This window comes from Poecilia reticulata, chromosome 1, assembly GCF_904066995.2.
Source record: "Poecilia reticulata chromosome 1, P_reticulata-male-v2, whole genome shotgun sequence".
Classification (NCBI taxonomy): Eukaryota; Metazoa; Chordata; class Actinopteri; order Cyprinodontiformes; family Poeciliidae; genus Poecilia; species Poecilia reticulata.
Genome location: NC_088830.1, coordinates 14806358 through 14824203, shown reverse-complemented (window position 1 = coordinate 14824203; position 17846 = coordinate 14806358). Strand labels below are relative to the sequence as shown.

Below are 17846 nucleotides of genomic sequence, written 5' to 3'. Positions count from 1 at the left end.
GGGGTCCAAAACCCTGCTTATTAAGGAGAGCAACCTTAGCCAACGTAAGCAGCATGGGGATCTAAATTACCCAGCGTGATTCAGACGTCAGCTCACACTGACACACAGTGGAAGGCATGGAAATCTAAATCTCCTGGTCGTTGTGTGGCATCAAGCATCAACATCGACTCCGAGGCAGAAGAAGAGCAAGAAAAGTATCTTGAAGCAAAAAGAATTTTGCCGTCTATCTGTAATTCTGTTTGGACATTGTTTTAGGAGTGGTCCAGAATGAAACCTCAGACTCAGTAATATTCTTTCTTTTTTTATTTTGGAGATCGCAAGATGAGTCCAATGCTGGAAGGAACCTGTAGTGTCTCCTCCCAGTCATCTGAAGGGAGGTAAGCATCAGATCCGCCCCCTGTTTTGCAGCTCCTGCCATGTGAAGGAAGACAAATTAGGCTTTTCTACTTTAAACTTTAAGCACTAAAATGCACTTTTATGTATTGTTTCATGTGGAGTTAAAAATCTCTAATTCCTTAGTTTCAAAATTGGATCAGTGATTTTCTAATATTATTGAAAACTTGGAGATTATTTTTTTTGTCTATCCTTTTGAGATTTGTTAGCTTCCACTTGGAGAAACTAATTATTCAAAAACCTTTTTTTTTTTTTTAGAAACTTACATGACACTTTTTGTTTGTGCTGCAGATGCCCAGAAGAGTGACAATGTTTAAGGTTTTTATGGCTGAAGTCATCTTTTAAAAAGTAAAACAAAAAAAAAACATGCATTGTTAGTTTTCCTTGCTTTTTAGAGGTTCCAATAAGACAAATCATAAACAATTTTATTCAAAATCCCTGCCATTAAATGATTTAAAGAGGAAATGCCAGAAGTACTTCTGCGTCTTGTTGGAACAACTGTGGCTTCCTCTGCTGTTACAGGTCAAAACTGACTTATCACAGACAACCAACTATTATTACATCCAGTTGCTCAAACATTTTCATGGTAAAGAAGACAAGTGTGGGAAAACACGCCTTATTTCCGTGGATAAATGACCCAGGCAACAATTTGCCAACTCAAACAGAATCGCAACGTAGTAAAACCAACAATCTAGCGTCTGAATCTGTCCTTCACCGACACGCAGCAACAAAGATCTGTCAGTGTCCTTCCCCTGCCAACCTTATGCTGATATCAAACACACTTACACACACAATATGTACGAACACACAGACCTAGAGGGGCCACAGTAAATATGCAGCTGGTCGATAACTGTCCACCAGAGCAGAGACTCGTAGTTTTTTGCTGATGTGCTGACTTCAGGTCAGAAATCAGTGCTCCACTTTTGCTGAGATAAAGAATTTGGGCCTTTTAAATCTTACCATGGACCATTGTGTGTGTGAGTGTGTGTTCATCCATGCAATAGTGCGTTAAAAGTAACGGTCTGTCTTCAGGGGGTGCTCTCAGATAGAGAGTGTCACTATTTTCACCATAGAGTGCCTCCTGGTTAGCCGATTGGGTTCATGAATTGGAAAACGGACGCTCGCAGACTCACAAAGGAACTCGGCTTCAACGGAGCGAAGAGCATTTATTGTGTTTTGTCGATTCCAACTCACCGCCTCGGCCATTAACACACTTTTTGAACCTAAAGACCGAGCAGGACAAACCCACAAAGCATATTAACAGTAAGAAAACAGCTTTACACACATTCATAAACCTTCACACACACAGGCTGACTGACGCTGACGTTTTCGGTCAAAACCTGCACAAAACAACTGCAGGAATGTTAAAGGCAGCAAACCACGTGCCTTCATTTTTGTCGCAATGTTCCATTTTCTAAAGTAAGAATGTATTTTAGCCACTTTTTGCTGACCTCGTTAGCCCCCCTGAGCACTGAACACATCGTTTAATGTCACCTTGTCACAACTCATACTTACAGAGTCTGTAGAAATTACCTCATGACATAATGTGCCCTTATTTCTCACCCCCAGGCTCTTAATGTGACAGCAGCTCTTCGACATTTACTCTGCTGTCAATATTTAACACCACAGAAGTGTCAGCAGATGTGAAACCTGAAGAATAAAAAAACTCTGCATGTGTCACACAGCATGTTTGGATGGAGTGTTGTTCACAAAGAGGGACTGTGATTTAATCATAAATCTTATTAAATGAAAATCTGTCATGCTTGAGTTTGACATAAAGTCAAAACATTTTGTCAGCACATTATTGTAGAGTTTCAACACAGATTTGCTTTTATTCAACATATTTATATTAGAACACAGTTAGTGTGGAAAATATTTTAAAATTCATTCATCTTATTTTACACGTGTAACATCACATTGTTGCTGAGTGTACATTTGATATCGTTCCAAAAAAGTGGATCTACCCTCTATAAAAGTAAAAAACAAAACAGAATAGACCTTCTTCTGTCTTTAATGTGACAACTTGCTACATTAGAATGTGCCGCACACACGTCAAATCATAATTTTTGTAGTTTCAGCTTCAGCATTCATTCTTTCTTTTTGTAGATGTAAAACATCCTGATGTGGCAGCAGTCCCTCACGCCATCTTTCAGGTTTTCTATTTCTGTCGGATGATGGACACGTCACTTTTGTTTGGATGTATACGTTCAGTCTCTGTAAGTCTGAAAGCTAAAGTTGCTCATTCCTAAACTCGCTGGCTGAAATCTGTAATGTTGGGTAAAAAAAACAAACAAACAAAAAAACAACAACTTGATTGGGTTTCATCCACCTAGAGGAAAAACCCAGTTCAATCTGAAGAAAGTAATCACAAATCAGCTTCCAACATGTTTCTCTGTGGGCATGGCAGCTGCAACCAATCATTCTTTCACTGCTTTTACATCACTTTTTGTCATGTGGTCTTTCGGGGAAGTTTTCCCGAGTCCTCTCCGAGTTTGTCTGACAGGCTTTTTGATATAGCATGTCAAAAAAAAATAACAGACAGACAAAGAAAAAACCTAAGCAGAGAAGAAAAAAACGCAGTGACAGAGACCAACAGCAGAACAAGTAACATCCAAAGTAGGACAGGCGATGGAAATGAAGCGCTCACTAAGGGGATGGTGGAATAATAGTTTTATAATAAAGAAAGAAAGAGAGAAAGAAAGAAAGAAAGAAAGGTGAAAAAGACACAGTGAGTTGTGTGTCATTAAATATTGGTTTGAATGGAGTGGGTAGAGGAGAAATAACTATCCGCTGCGTCATCTCAGAGAGTTTCCATATGAACACCGCAGCAGATGGCTTCACAAGAGCCTCAGTGTGAATATACTAGTCTGTCTTTGACTTGAACCCAGTCCAAACTTTCACAGTGGTTCAAAGACATCAAAATTTGTCCTTAAGTAGTCGTGAAGGTGTATTCATCAATTGGACAGAGAAGAGAGTTGTAAAGTCTGTCGTTCCTCCTGGACGTGCGATCGAGCTGCTTCAATCCTCGCACAAGCACTGCTTCGCATTTAAAGTCCAACGTTGCAAATTCAACAAGTGCAGCATGCTGCCCCGGTCAGGCTGAATGCACATCAGATCTGACCAGCAGCAGCCGAATTATGTTTGACAAATGTTCAGCTTCTTCTCTCCTTTTGATGCTGATTCGACTGTTTTCACTTCTGCGCCACAGAAATCCTAGAAGTCTCCATATCTGCAGGGAGAAAAACACAGCGTGATGAATTCATTTGTGTCTCTATAAATAAAACATTTTATGCAAAAAAAAAAGAAAAAAGAAAACACTTTGAGTTAGATATTCCTGGGAGTATTTTGATATAAAAAAAATGTCTTGGATGGTACTGTTTGAATGTTTTCTACTGAGTTGTGAATTAAATATTAAATGTGACAATTACACCTGCGAGACTTTTGATTCTACCAAAACATTATATGTTTTAGACCGTTCTTCTTTGCTTCTTCAACTGCTTTGATATTTTGTCAACATCAATTGGCTTTAGGTCTGGACCTTGAATGACATGATTATATATTTTATCTAACATGTTTCTCTCTCCAGCCTTTCTGTCTAAGCTGAAGGAAAGAATCTGCACAGCCTGGCGCAGTGTTAGCCTTCCTCCATCTGTATTGTTTGGCATGTGGGATGAAAAGTTCCAGTTTGTCTAATTTGAAAGCATCCCGTACTTCGCTTTTATCGCACACACTCCATAACTTCTTGCAAATATTAGATTGAGTCTGTTTTGTTTCTCTGTCAGCGGCTTTCCTCCTGCCTCTGTTCCATGAAAGACAACTAAATATATCAATGTTTTTTTGTTGTTTTATGTAAAACCTTGATCCTACTTCACAATCGTGTAATACAGACTGTCGATTCATCACATGACATTTTAACGAAAACACATCGAATGTTGCGTATGGAACGTGACAAAGTGTGGAAAAAAGCAACAGGTCGAATACTTTGGTAAGGCGCTGAAGATGGCCGACAAGAAATGATTAACAATATTGGAAACCACGTGTTAAATTCATCGTTATGCATTCATAGTCCATCCATATGCAACTTTACAACTATTATAAGTCATTTTCATTTCTTCATACCACCACCCACATCGGTCATAACATGGTTTATCTGTAGAAATAAATATTTATAAATCAGTGGGGAAATTAAATCTAATGATGAACTGTTGCTCACTTTCAAGAGTCAAAACACTTAGTTATTTAACGTGATTTTAAGTCATTTTCACTGGAGCCTTTGCTAGTTAGAAATGATGTCATTGTGTGACTTACTCTGTGTCATCAGCTGTGGGCGTGTTGTAGCTCTGGAAGAGAGGCTGCATGAAGAGTCCCAGAGTTCCCACCACACACACCAGGATGAAGATCCAGAGAAAGAGACGATCTATCACCATGGCAACGTACTTCCAGTCCTCGATGATCTGGAAGCCATAACGGAAAGTCAAAAATTGTGACAGGTTCATTTTTACCATAATCTGTATGTTTTAAACCGATCACCCTGAAGTCACTTTTTTAATATATGTCTGCACCAACAGTTTGTCTGTTTTCAGCATAACTGGAAAATATTCGCTTGAAACATTAAAGACCCTTTGGAGATAAGATTGGAAGAACAGACTAACAGGAGTTTGAACATCTGATGTTATGAAGGCTTTCAGGTCTGTTGCCAAAAATATTTTTAACCTTAAAACATATGACTGATCCTAACAGGCTGTCATGAACAACTTTGTGACGGGAAAATATGCTGGATGAAAGGAAAGTTAAAAAACCCAAGGTCACAAAAAAGGGGTCAGTGTATTGGTAAGTCAGCTTAGATGTGATAAAAACCAGATTTCTACTTTTATTTGTCACTTTAATCTTTCTGACTGTTCCAAATTAAAACTAAAGTTCACAGAGAGTCCGAAACTTTGAAAACAACAAAATTACAGCATCTTGGAAAGAAATTGATGCCTTCTGAACCTTTTACTGCTATGTTAAAGATATATTTGTCATATTCCGTGTTTCTGTGTATTTATTTTTAGGGTTTTGTGTGTTCAGTTTCCTTACTGTGAGTCTCTGTCTCTGCGTCTTCCCCGTTGATTGCTTCCCAGGTGTGTCTCATTCCTTGATTACCCTCCCTATGTATTTAAGTCCACCTGCTGTCTTTGTCTCCTGCCGCTTATGTCGTTGTTTGTCTGCTTGCCACTCAGTCGCACTGTTAAGCTCTGTGTTGGTTCCACTCTCGTTTGCAGTCCTTTGTCTTTCAGTTGCTACCGGTAATTAGCCGTGTGCTAACTCTCTGCCGTGCCGCCTGTATTTGGACTGTCTGAGTTCTCGTCATTAAATCCATCATTCCTTTCACAACCTGGTTCTCTGCGTCTCTCCTCACCACCACAACCACCATTCTATGACGATATTTTATTGGAATTGTATGTGATAGATTGAAACAACATGGCGCATTTGTGAAGTGAAAAGAAAATTACACATGCGTTACAAAATGTTTAGAAGTGAAAACCTGAAGTGTGTGGCAAGCTTTTGGATTCAGCCTCTGTGGGTCGTTTCATTACTTTTTTGCTAAAATTACAGCAACGTTTTTGGATTTTGTCTCTAACTTTATAATTCAACCGTTCTTTAAACTTTCCCATGTATATATTTTTTTATATTTCAAAAATCTCCTTCATGCCCCAAAAATGCTAGATGTAGCTATCCCAACTTTGCTTAATACTATTTTTATTAGCCCATATAAATACATTGAGGCTGTGATGTAAAAAAAATGAAAAATAGTTCAGGAAGTAGGAATATAATTTCAAGGCACTGTAAACACTGTTTAGAGAGTCAATCTTTTTCTAGAGATCTAATATATAACACATCAAAATCAGTTTTTTCTTCTCTCATTCAGCCCCTCTCACACATCAAGAGAGGGGCTAATGAGCTAATGATTTTTATTCTTTCTCTCCTTATTTCTCTACTTTTTGGCTCCTCACCCCTTCATTGCCGTCTTCCATCTTCATGTGTTCAGCAATGTATTTCACTCCATCCACTGCTTCTTCCAGCTCTGCATCCAGCTGCGCCGCCGTCGGCCTCCCAAAGTCGGGGGAGTCCCGGGCGTCGCCCGTCTTCCAGCAGCAGTTGTACGCCGAGTCCTCGTTGACGTAGAAAGAGTTGCAGTCTGTGGGGATTCCTCCCAGTCTGGTGTCGGAATGCTGCCTCCTGCCTGCGCCGCTGTGGAAGCTGCTTTTGCTGACGGGGCTCCTGCTGGTGAGCCTTTTGCGGAGCTTATTGTGGACGCTGGAGGAACCCGGGCGTCTCATGAGCAGGAAGGTCGCGAGGCGAACCAAGAAGAGTTGCTTGACCCAGTCTGGCATGTAGTGAGTAGACGGGGAGCGGTGATGCACATTGAGGACACAGGCCGTACTGACGGTGGAGAATGTGACCAGCACCATGGTGAACATCAAGTATTTGCCTTGAAAATGTTCAGAAAAAGAGAAAAAAGGGGCAAAACAAAGACATATTAGTACATCTACTGCACACTAATGTGTGGGTCGAGGGCTGAGCTTCTCAACCCACACCGCATCTTTCCTATCTGACAGAATTCAAAGACTTTAAAACATGAATTATACGTACATAATTAAAAAGTAATTATCTCTAACAACATAAATCCTACGTGTGTTAAGCTACACACGTAGCTTAACGTGTGTAGCTACGTGTGTAGCTACACACAAGTCATTTTAAATGACTTGTTCATTTAAAATGAACAAGTCATTTTAAATGACACTTTCCGATCTCAACCTTGGAAATATGAACTACGTCTACAAAGCCAGCTGCAGCTTCCTGACAACAAACACAGAACCTGTTTCAGAATAAGTCCATGTTTCATTGACATGTATTTTATGTTGGAGGCTGTTACATTCCTAATTCATTAAATGCAACGTCATCAAGAAATTGCTGATTTTATGTTATTGCAAACTAAACGAGGGCGGTGTCCGTTCTCACAGCCCCCATGAAACAGCTTGTTTGGTTCCTTTCACGCTCTATTCTTACTGTCCCACAGTATTCATTATTTTGTAAAAGTTTATTGATTCTGGGAAATCTAGAAAATCTCATTTCAGTATTTAAGAAGTGACAATGTTAAATTTTCTCCAATTACTGCAGAAAATAATTCCCTGATGCTTTCCAGAAAAAACAACAAAAAAAAAAACCTCTATGGGTCAGGAGCAGGATGTTTTAAATTTCTCTTTAAGAATCAGATGTGCCTCCATTTCCAACATTGGTGAGCTTTTTTTCTTTCTCTTGCTCTACTCTTTTTAAAAATGGCATGAGTTTCTTAAAGAGACAGAGGCCCAATTTCAAGGTGTCAAATTACAAAGTCAAATTTCTTCTAAGTCACGGTTGTTATGTACAGCATTTTTTATAACAACTGACAGTAACAGTTACTTGACTGTGCTTTAAAATGGAATATGTGCCTCAAAAATGCATGAAACCACCGCTGTAAGACTGCAAAGGCCGTCCATGTTCTGAAAGACTTGTAAGACTGTGGTGTTGGCTTAGTCTAGTGTAAAAAATGGATAAGGTTTCTCTTTGCTGAAGTTGGTGCTTCTAAAAACCTATAAGGATGTAAAGTTTACTTTTTTCAGATTACTTTTTTTACACATCAAATTTTCACAAAAACATTTTATAAAACACCAAATGATAATTTGGTTTTTACAATTATCAGAAAAACAAGTGTTGTCCGGCCCTGTATCCCCGTGAGCAGCAAACAAACACAAACTTCACAGACCTATGAGTGGCACCGCCAGAGAGGTGGGCGGCACTATCTTCGATATCAGGAGCAGGAACACGGTGAGGGCCAGCAGCACCGAGATGCACAGCGTCATCTTCTCCCTGCAGTCCGAAGGCAAGTAGAACACCAGGATGGCCAGCGACGTGATCAGCACGCACGGGATGATCAGGTTGATGGTGTAAAACAGAGGCTTCCTCTGGATGACGAAATCGTAAGTGATGTCGAGGTACGTGATGTCGCTGGGGTCCTCGTTTTTGCGTGCCGGGAGCGAGACGATGTCCCACTCCCCGCTCGGCGTGAAGTCGTCCCGACTGGCGAAGTCGCTGGTGAGGATGAGGTCCACCTCCGTGTGGTCGTACGTCCAGGACCGAAACTTGAGCGTGCAGTTCTGCTGATCGAAGGGGAAGTTCTGCACCTCGATGGAGCAGGCGGACTTGTAGATGGCTGGGGGGAGCCAGAAGATGTCGCCCGTGTTGGAGACCACGGCGTTGCAGTAGAAGGAAACTTCGTACACACCGTCGGCACTGTGACACGTTTAGAGATTGGGCCATGAATATTCAACAGTGGGCAATCTGTCGATTCAACAGTACAGCCATGCTTATCTAACGTTTTCACTTTTTCTCTGCGCCTTCAGGTCGTTTTTTTTTAAAAAAATCAGTTTACGTTTTCCACCTTACTCACTTGTTGTAAAGCACTATGTCAGGAAGCCAGATCAGTTTGGAAGGGATTCGCAGTTTTTTGATGCCTTCATATTTTTCCGGGTCCCATCTCAGTCTGTAGTCATTCCATTCCTACGGAAAGAATAAACACTCTTATCAGCGAACCAAAAAATATATGAATTGAGACGCAAACAGGGAATTGGAGAAAGACTGCGGGGTACCTGAAACAGCCACACATTGGTCGTCATGATCTGCTCCCTCTCATTCTGCAGAAACAAAGAAACATTGATTGGATTTCTGCCATATTTTAGTTTATCTGGTCAACTTTAAGGACGTTTTAGCAAATTATGTGAAAGACGCCAAAATACCACATTTTTCAATACTTCAATGGTTTAATAGAGTAATGTAGAGATTTTAATAACTTCACCATACGCTTATTCACTGTGTTTCATAGAAATTGTTTTCGAAGTTTAGGTCAGAATCATGAAACATCCATGATATCTGGCAATGATTTCTCAAACTTAAAATAAATTATTTCCTTAATTATTAAAAGAAATTAAAAATAAGAAGACAGTATATTTGCGGACACTTTGTGCTAATGCTCTTGTTCAGTTGGTTTTTAATTAATGTTTTGTACATTACAACCACAGGTAATCAGACAATCAAACAGATGAGAGAAAAACTGAACTATTTGATCTGCATGCAAAGCATTTTGGATAAAGGAATCTTATTCCGCACATTAGGCTGAGCTCATCATCCCAACAAGGAACACAGAAGCAGCATCAGGTAGTCTGTATTATATTCTTTGGGCCCTATAAACGTGTTCATGATTTAGAGCAGGGGTGTCAAACTCCAGTCCATTCAGGTGTTTTATACCTGTGGCACATCTAAAAACTGCAGGACAGCGGCCCTTCAGGACTGGAGTTTGACACCCCTGATTTAGAGGGTCTCACTTTCCACTTGAAGATCACCGTTAGCAGAAGTTCTCCATCCAATCTCATCTCTTTGCAAAAAAGGAACATGCAGAAAATGTAATCTCTAGATGAGCAAGGTTGGTAGAAAAAAAAAAAAAAGGTTTCAAAATAAAATAGCCACCTCACAGCCCAGATGGACCATCAATGATTCATTCAATTTTACAAAAACTCGGACATCCAACTAAAAGAATGTGTCTGCGAATTCTGCCTTGTATTCTTGCAAGTTCTTGTTCTGCATCGAGTTTGCAGCCCATTCGAAAATCAAATGGTGCTGTAGCTGTTCGACCTCGACACGTCAGTCACGTATCACCGGAAAGACTCAGAGAGACGGGCAAGAAGACTCACACTTGTTCCCAGCCGGCGGCGACTTCAAGCTGTCACTTCATCTAACCCGCGAGCCTTTTTACTGAGACCCTGTGATGCAGAGTTTGAATGTTTGCATGATCACATCACATCTCCGTCATTATTTACTGTTTTTTTTTTTGTGATGAAATGATTATGTGCGTGCGTGCGTGCGTGCGTGCGTGCGTGCGTGCGTGTGTGTGTGTGTGTGCGTGCGTGTGTGTGTTTTAAGAAATATCCAGTTAATGCAACGTAACCGTATTTTCTAAACAAGTAAATGACCCTCACTGATGCAACAGGGGGTTCAGGTGATGGAGCAGTGGTTAGATTTTATGCCATGAAATCCATGTAGCTATTTAAATCAAATGAGTTTATTATAGAGAGAAAATTATTAAATATTAGATAAATATCTATGCAGTCAGATACAGAAACAGTGTAAATTTGTTACAGAGATCTCATCAACTACAACTAGTAAAGCAGCACAGAGTCTGTTAACGAAGCTTTATGTCATACTAAAGATATTGCCCAAGTCAGTTTTGCATAAACACTCATCTCACACCATAATTTATATTGTGGACGTTTTTTCTTCTTCATAATGCAGTGGAGCCTCCTGAGAAACAACAGAAACTCTAGTGGTCGGGTAAGGTGCTTTTCCAGTATATTAAACAGAAATCTATCAGACATGGTGTAATGATGGAGTGGGAGGATGAATTATCATCTTAATATCAAATTATACTTCTTCAGTTCGATGTTTTGTTTCACAAAAAAACCCCAGAAGGATTCCACCAAAGTCAAGAGTGTAAAAGAGCCGATTAAAATCTGCTTCCATTCGTCTTCTCTCTTACTTGTGTTAACAACAGAAAGTTCACGTTTTTAGTAGCAAAAACAACGTTGCAGTCAGTTCTCGTCTGGAAATTAGACGCTCAGCAGCCTCTCTGGGTCCAAGTGGCTCGGCGTAAGATGGGCTCAGGGAGAGCAGCTGATTAAAGATGCATGGCGTCAGAGACACTGGGAAGTTGTCTGCTCAGAGCCCAAAGGGGTTTAAAAATAAAAAATAAAAACAGCAGAGCTACAGTTCTGCTACAGTTTGCTCACGATGCTCCTTATATCATCCAACATAAGAATGTTGGATGATATAAGAGGATCGGCTGTCATGTTACCAAATTAAAGCCCAAGTTTCTGGATTTTCGACCCAGCATCGCCTCTAGTTGAAAAATCTGGATCCACTGAAGTAAAGTTTAGCTCCTTCACAAAGGGTCGCCCATTCCTAAAGACGACTTAAGGAATAGTAAAATAAAAATGTCAAATTTAAATATCAAAACACTGGTTTACTTTGCAGCATTAAAATGGCCTCTTGGCTTCTGGTCTCATTGGAGCGCTGAGTCTGTCAAGACAGTGACGTCTTGGAGGTTTTTCAGAACAAGGATTGTGCAGCTCTCTGAGAACTGTCCACAGCTTGAGATGTTGTTTCATAACCAAACCACACTGACAAAAATATTCTGCCCTTTACTTAAAAAAAAGCCAACTATTTGCATAATTTATTCATGGTTTTTTATCTTTTCTTTGTTCAAAGTTTTTACTTATGTTGTGACATGAAAAGGAAAATCCAAGTAAAGTGAACTTAATTTTGTCAGGTAGATTAAACAAAGCTGAACTTTGTATAAATTATGAAGCTGTTTTTAATGTAGTAAATGAAATTTGCAAAGTACGCTGTAAAATCTTAAGTTAACTTAATAAATCTGAGTTTGTTGTAATTCCTTAACGCTTAAAAAGAAAATACTTGATTGAAACAGTCTTATGGGTATTTGGTGTTTTGAAATACTGAATGAAAAACCATAAAGATTGTTTTTTGTTAAGATAGGCTCTTAATGCATTTTCTGAAAAATATTTGTATCTTGAATAAATATTTTGGACCTTAATACTAGATATATTTGTGTAAATACACTAATGTGAATTTTTTTTTTGTTGATTTCACAGATTCAGTTTTGTTAAATCTACTTCACCACATGATCTTTTTTTTTTCAGTGCATGTTTTAAATTCCTCCAGAGCTTTGTCTCTAACCTGTCTGAGGTTCCTTTGTTCCTCATGAGACAGTTTTTCTTGTTAAGTTGCACCAGATTTTGTTTAGAGGTATCATGATAAAAAAAATTTGCTAAATAAGAGCCACCATAAATTTTCATGTCTAAAACAACTTGTTTTCCTTAAATCTCACAATATCGACATGAAAAGTTGAAGGGGTATAAAAACTTTTGCAAAAGCACTGTATAAAATCTTTATATTACAATTGAAATATTATAATGGATCAGCTGCACAGTGGCGCAGTTGGTAGAGCTGTTGCCTTGCAGCAAGAAGGTTCTGGGTTCGATTCCCGGCCCCGGTCTTTCTGCATGGAGTTTGCATGTTCTCCCTGTTCATGTGTGGGTTTTCTCCAGGTACTCCGGTTTCCTCCCACAGTCCAAAAACATGACTGTGAGGTTAATTGGCCTCTCCAAATTGCTCCTAGGTGTGTGTGTGCATGGTTGTGTGTCTCTGTGTTGCCCTGTGACAGACTGGCAACCTGTCCAGGGTGACCCCACCTCTTGCCTGGAATGTTAGCTGGAGATAGGCACCAGCATCCATCATGGGTGTAAAGAAAATGGATGCTTGGATATTATAATTGGTCTTCAATGTATGACTGAAACTTGTCCCAAAACCCAATTTTGACGATTATTGCGGATCATAAAATATACTCACAACATTGATGAGCTGCGACAGAGAAACCTGTATGGAGATGGTGACCTGTTGGCTCTTATTCATTGCAGGTCTGATCAGCTTGTTGTAGCGCTCCTGTCCCAGCAGGTGGTTCACCAGCCGCTCCTCAGCATTCTCTGCTCTGCTGTCTGCCGGGCAGAAAAGCACGAGCAGCAAACACGCCCCGAGTGTGTTTAATTTCACATGGCTGCTGGATAAATCAGCCATTAGAAAAACAGATACAAACTCATGTGAAAACATTACATCAGCCAATCAATAATTAATGTGATGAATAAATGCCATTTGCTCGTCCTGCGGTGAACCAAAATGTCAGGAAGCTTCATTTTACAAAAAATAAACTGACTTTGGTTCTCTCATGTGTTTAGATGCCAGTTGGATGTGAACAATAAAGCTATTAATGCCTAACAATATCACTATTACACCATGTTCTAGTTTGCTTTGTCAATGTGATTGGCTGAGGATTTTGCAGACTCAGAGAAGAAAAAAACAAACAGAAATCCAGACATGCATCCTATGAGACAACCTCTCAAAGCTTTGTGTTTGCACAGCTTTAAATGATTGGTTATGTAAAAAATAGAGCCCAGAATAACTTGGAGGCAAAATGTTTTTTTTCTTTTTTTTTTTCGTCTCATGACATTTGCCGTCATCGTGCCTCCATTCTCAAGCAAACTTACAAAAGCAAAGCGGGCATTAAATATCTAGATGGCTTGCTTCATTGTGCCACATAAACTGCCTCCTTTCTTTTTTTGTGCAGTAGATTACGTGCAGCGAGAGCAGATGTTCTTGTTACAGATGCACCATGCTGTTACGACTTTTATGTCAGACTGGGTGTTATTTGTTTCAGTTCAAATGGGGCGAATAAATGCATTAAAGCTAAATGAAACAACCAGTTTTCAGCTTATTTCAACCCAAGAGGACAACTAGTTTGCTGTACCACTTGCAGAGGGAAAGCTGGGTTAAACTTAAGGATGACATAAGTTAGACTCTATCCTAACATGTTGTGCAAAAGCTGATTTATCTCCCATTTCTTTATATTTTGTTTGCATGGAGAGAGATGCCCTTTCAATCTTTACATTTTTTTTTGTTTTTTGCACAACTTTTATCATCCTCATTTCTTTAACTGAACCTACGTATAAAAAAACGAAACACTTTTGCAACAACAATGTGATTCCCAGAGAGGTTTTTACTGAAATAATTGCCATAAAGTTCTCTCAGACTTTCTGTGTTGAATGTTAACAGCCTGATGTAAAGTGAACGGCCCAGCTGGTTATCCATCATGAATCCCATTTAAAATATATGAAAAGAACTGAAATGGGAGTTCAAAGAAGACACACCAAGAACATCCCGGATTAAAACATTTTCTAGAGATCGGGTCAAACTCCCACCTGAGCGATGCATTGATCTTTATGGTAGGTTTTTTTTTAAGTCATCATCAGAAAAATTACTTTGAATTACACAATATTGAGAAATTTAAATAAATAAATGTTCAGCATGTATTCCTTGTTCCATTAAACACATGATTTGTGGACTTACTTGTTTTGATTTTATTTTATTTGTTGGTTGCCCTGGCTGTTAGAGACATCCACTGTGAATTTTGTATCATAAGGTAGATTAAAATGTAATGTTGACTTGTTCAGTACTTATTACGCTGCTGTATGTGGCTTCAAATGCCTTAAAGCAGCACAGAAGCACAGAATCAGTGAAGTTAGTGCTGCCGTTTTTAATCTGTGCATTTCACCACAGCTGCTATTAAACGCCACATCCGCTTTGAATGAGCACTGGTTGCCAAATACAATTACGTAACACAAATCCAGCACAAATCTTCTGGCCTTTAAGGAAATGCAAACACAGAGAGCAACACTGTAAAGGACACAGAAAGCTGCTCGGTCTCTCTGAGTTGTACAGTATTGCATCCTATAAATTATTTAAAACCTTGTTTACAGAGAATATGTATCCTGATGGATCCAATAGGATGATACTTAACCATGTTTTTTTTTTTCTGTTGAGTGTATCAACTGTAGTGAGTTGCCTATTTTATTCATTGATGCTGGTAAAAATGTCCTCACTGTTTGATTCTGACGCAGAGGAAAATGCTGAATGTGTCAGTTTAGTGATAAAAGAAGCCAAAAAAACACAAAGCTCCACAAAACAAGAATCCAGGGCAGATTATTAACAAAGAGATTCTTTTTTAAACAGATAGCCACTCAAGTGTGTTCTCTGAGAGAAGCGACGCGGAGCTTTCTTGGATACATGAACAAAAGTAGCCCTCGGTGAATTATTCAAACAGCCCATCTGCTTTTACTTTTGAATATTTTTAGAGTCTGCACACAACAACTGTCCAACCTTCCAGGTAGACAGAAGAAAATATCTCTAAACGAGAGTGAGACAGATGTTACCCAACCGTGAGTTTCAATTAAAAGTGAAGTTAGGAGATAATTGTTTTCAGTAACGTCGTCGCATTAAGAGTCGTTGGAAAGTCTGCCGCTAATACTTTGTGCGAATCCCTTTTTGTCAAAAGGACAACACTTAGCAAGATTAATCACTCAATCTATTTCTGCTAAAGTCTTTTTGAGGAGGTCTGGGTGACAAAGAAGTTTTTGTTTGGGATCACAATCCTGTTTAAAGACCTAATGGCATCGTTAGCTTATGATCCTGTTTGTATGAAAATATTTTTCTCATAATGCCTTAAAAAAGAGGCCATAATGCCATTGCAGCATCTTCACCAGGTTAATGGTGGACATGAGGTGTTTACACATTTTCATCCCTTGTTTTATACCAAACTCACGTGAAGTGTTTCTTACTGAAAAGCTTAATCTTCGTTTTGCCTGATTAAACACAATGTCCCAGGGTAAAAAAACATTTTTTATGACATTACTGTACATGCTCTCTTACAATGAGCTCTGGGTATTTATTTTACCTCATTCAGTGCCTGGTGGCACGGTGTGTTGTGACTGCTTCTCCAACCCAGAGGCTAAAAGAAACTCACCTCTGCATCATTTTCTATTTATACCCCACAGAGGAAGATGGTCGTTGGTTATTAATGAAACATTTCTATCCACAGAGATCGACTTTAAGATTAAATTATTAAATCAAATAATGGATTGGCTTACAGATTTTTTTTAAGACAGGGTTGGTTTTGTTTAAAGGATAGTTTGTCAAAGTGAGAATAAATAAACACAAAATAAACCATATAGATTTTTTTTCACAGTGAAATGATGCCACAGCAATAATCGATTAATTGGAATGTAGGCAATGTGTTTAAAAATGGCCGAATAGTGAAGTTGGTGGCTGAAAACGTTTCTTTAGCCAAAAGGATGAGAAAGTGCAAAAAAGTTATTAAATGAAAGAGAAAGAAATTCAAAACTGAACAATATGTCCTATAATGCGTGCCTCAGTGTCTTATTGTTATTAGTAAAAACTGACAAAAACTCAGTCAAAGTCGGGGATTTTTGTGCAAATCAAGGCTACGGTACTTTTTTTTTAAGAAACAGAACCCGAACATCGTTCATGTACAAACTTGTGTGTGTGTGTGCGTGTGTGCAGAGGGGGGGAGGCACGACGGTCATATCTGAAGTAGTCCAGAGATCTGTGTGCTTACATTGACATCAGCACCATGGACAGCGTCTATTTCCTCCCTCGGATCACAGCACTGAATGAATTCTCCACTAAAACGCTGCTACTCTGAACGCACTGGAATCGAAATGTATGTTTTTCATCGTAAAGTTTTAGGCATAAACGCAAAGAATTGAACATGACTTACTTGTAAGCGACAGAATGAGGACCAGGAATAAAGGGCTGGGTGTCATCTCCTCCCCGCTTCCTTGCACAAACTTGTTACTTTTCGACGTTGCTCTTCAAAAGAAGAAATTTAAGTCCAATTAATGACAAAATTCACTCCGTGTCATCCATCGCGATGAAACAGGATTTTTCTTTCCCACAGTTTCAGAGCAACTAGTCCGGTTTTAGATGCTTGAATTTTTCAGAAGATTAAAAAGGAAAACACGGGAACATGGAGACAAAAAGGTTCACAGCCTAAATAATGATTGTCAAAAAACACATTGTAGTCGTTTTATCTCAGAGCGTCAAAAGCCACGCTGCTTTTTTTGATTTTTTTTTTTAATTTCCGCCGCAAGCAGCCACTGTCACAACGTCGATCCAGATCAAACATTCAGAGACGAGATCCACTTTGGCGTCGCTGTTGTCTCCAGAAATTTCAAAAGCAAACTTCTTTCTCTCTCTGTGACTTGACCCACCTTCAACCGGCGGAAGTTTGCACATCTCTAATGAAACCTCTGACGCGCTCCCGCTGGAACCGCGGCGCGCACCGGGAGCGCGCTTCAGCTATCACTGGCGATCCGTCTGTTACCGCTTGGAGTCAAACTCACTGAGACTCACTGAGCTCATTCAGAATGAGCAGAGTCCCCATTTGACTTTTAGGGTTTTGTGTGTGTGTGTGTGTGTGTGTGTGTGTGTGTGTGTGTGTGTGTGTGTGTGTGTGTGTGTGTGTGTGCGTGTGTGTGTGTGTGTGTGTGTGTGTGTGTGTGTGTGTGTGTGTGTGTGTGTGTGCGTGCGTGTGTGTGTGTGTGTGTGTATTTACAACTTTGACATTTGCAAGGAATCTTGCAAATTAGATTAACTTCTACAGAGTTTTTATGTAATTTTTTTTTAGATTTATTAACATCAAATCTAAAAAAAAGAACCAGTCAAATAATCAACATGGGTTGATATTCTCTCACATCAGTCTCTTTTCTGTTTGATAAAGGTTCAACAATGCAGTTCAGAGTATGTTTAGCTCAACAAGTTGTTTCTGGAGCAATTAGTTTCCCTCTCTCCATTAATCTATTCATTCATGCATCAATGAATAGGGATAGGTGCCTTTGTCCAGACAGAGTACACTCTGAACAGGTGGCCAGTCGACCAAGGGGACATACAGAAGA

At 39.4% G+C, this 17846-nt stretch overlaps 1 protein-coding gene across 1 annotated transcript; it reads right to left on the bottom strand.

The window, feature by feature from the left end:
- Nucleotides 1-618: 618 nt before the first annotated feature.
- LOC103464242 (neuronal acetylcholine receptor subunit beta-2-like) lies at nt 619-17515 on the bottom strand. Its single transcript, XM_008408226.3, has 8 exons — nt 16670-17515; nt 12892-13037; nt 9063-9107; nt 8864-8973; nt 8180-8706; nt 6387-6865; nt 4702-4847; nt 619-3622 (listed from the first exon to the last, which is right to left on the bottom strand). Exons 1-8 carry the CDS (start codon nt 16713-16715, stop codon nt 3607-3609), a joined length of 1515 nt encoding a protein of 504 aa, XP_008406448.1. The 5' UTR covers nt 16716-17515; the 3' UTR covers nt 619-3606.
- Between the last annotated feature and the right edge of the window lie 331 nt (nt 17516-17846).

Coding starts and splice junctions, on each gene's coding strand:
- LOC103464242 (XM_008408226.3), bottom strand. CDS start 16,715: ATGACACCCAGCCCTTTATTCCTGGTCCTCATTCTGTCGCTTACAA. Junction 8,974..9,062: donor CCAATGTGTGGCTGTTTCAG/GTACCCCGCAGT, acceptor TTCTTTCCGTAG/GAATGGAATGACTACAGACT. Junction 6,866..8,179: donor TCTGGCGGTGCCACTCATAG/GTCTGTGAAGTT, acceptor AACATTTTCAAG/GCAAATACTTGATGTTCACC.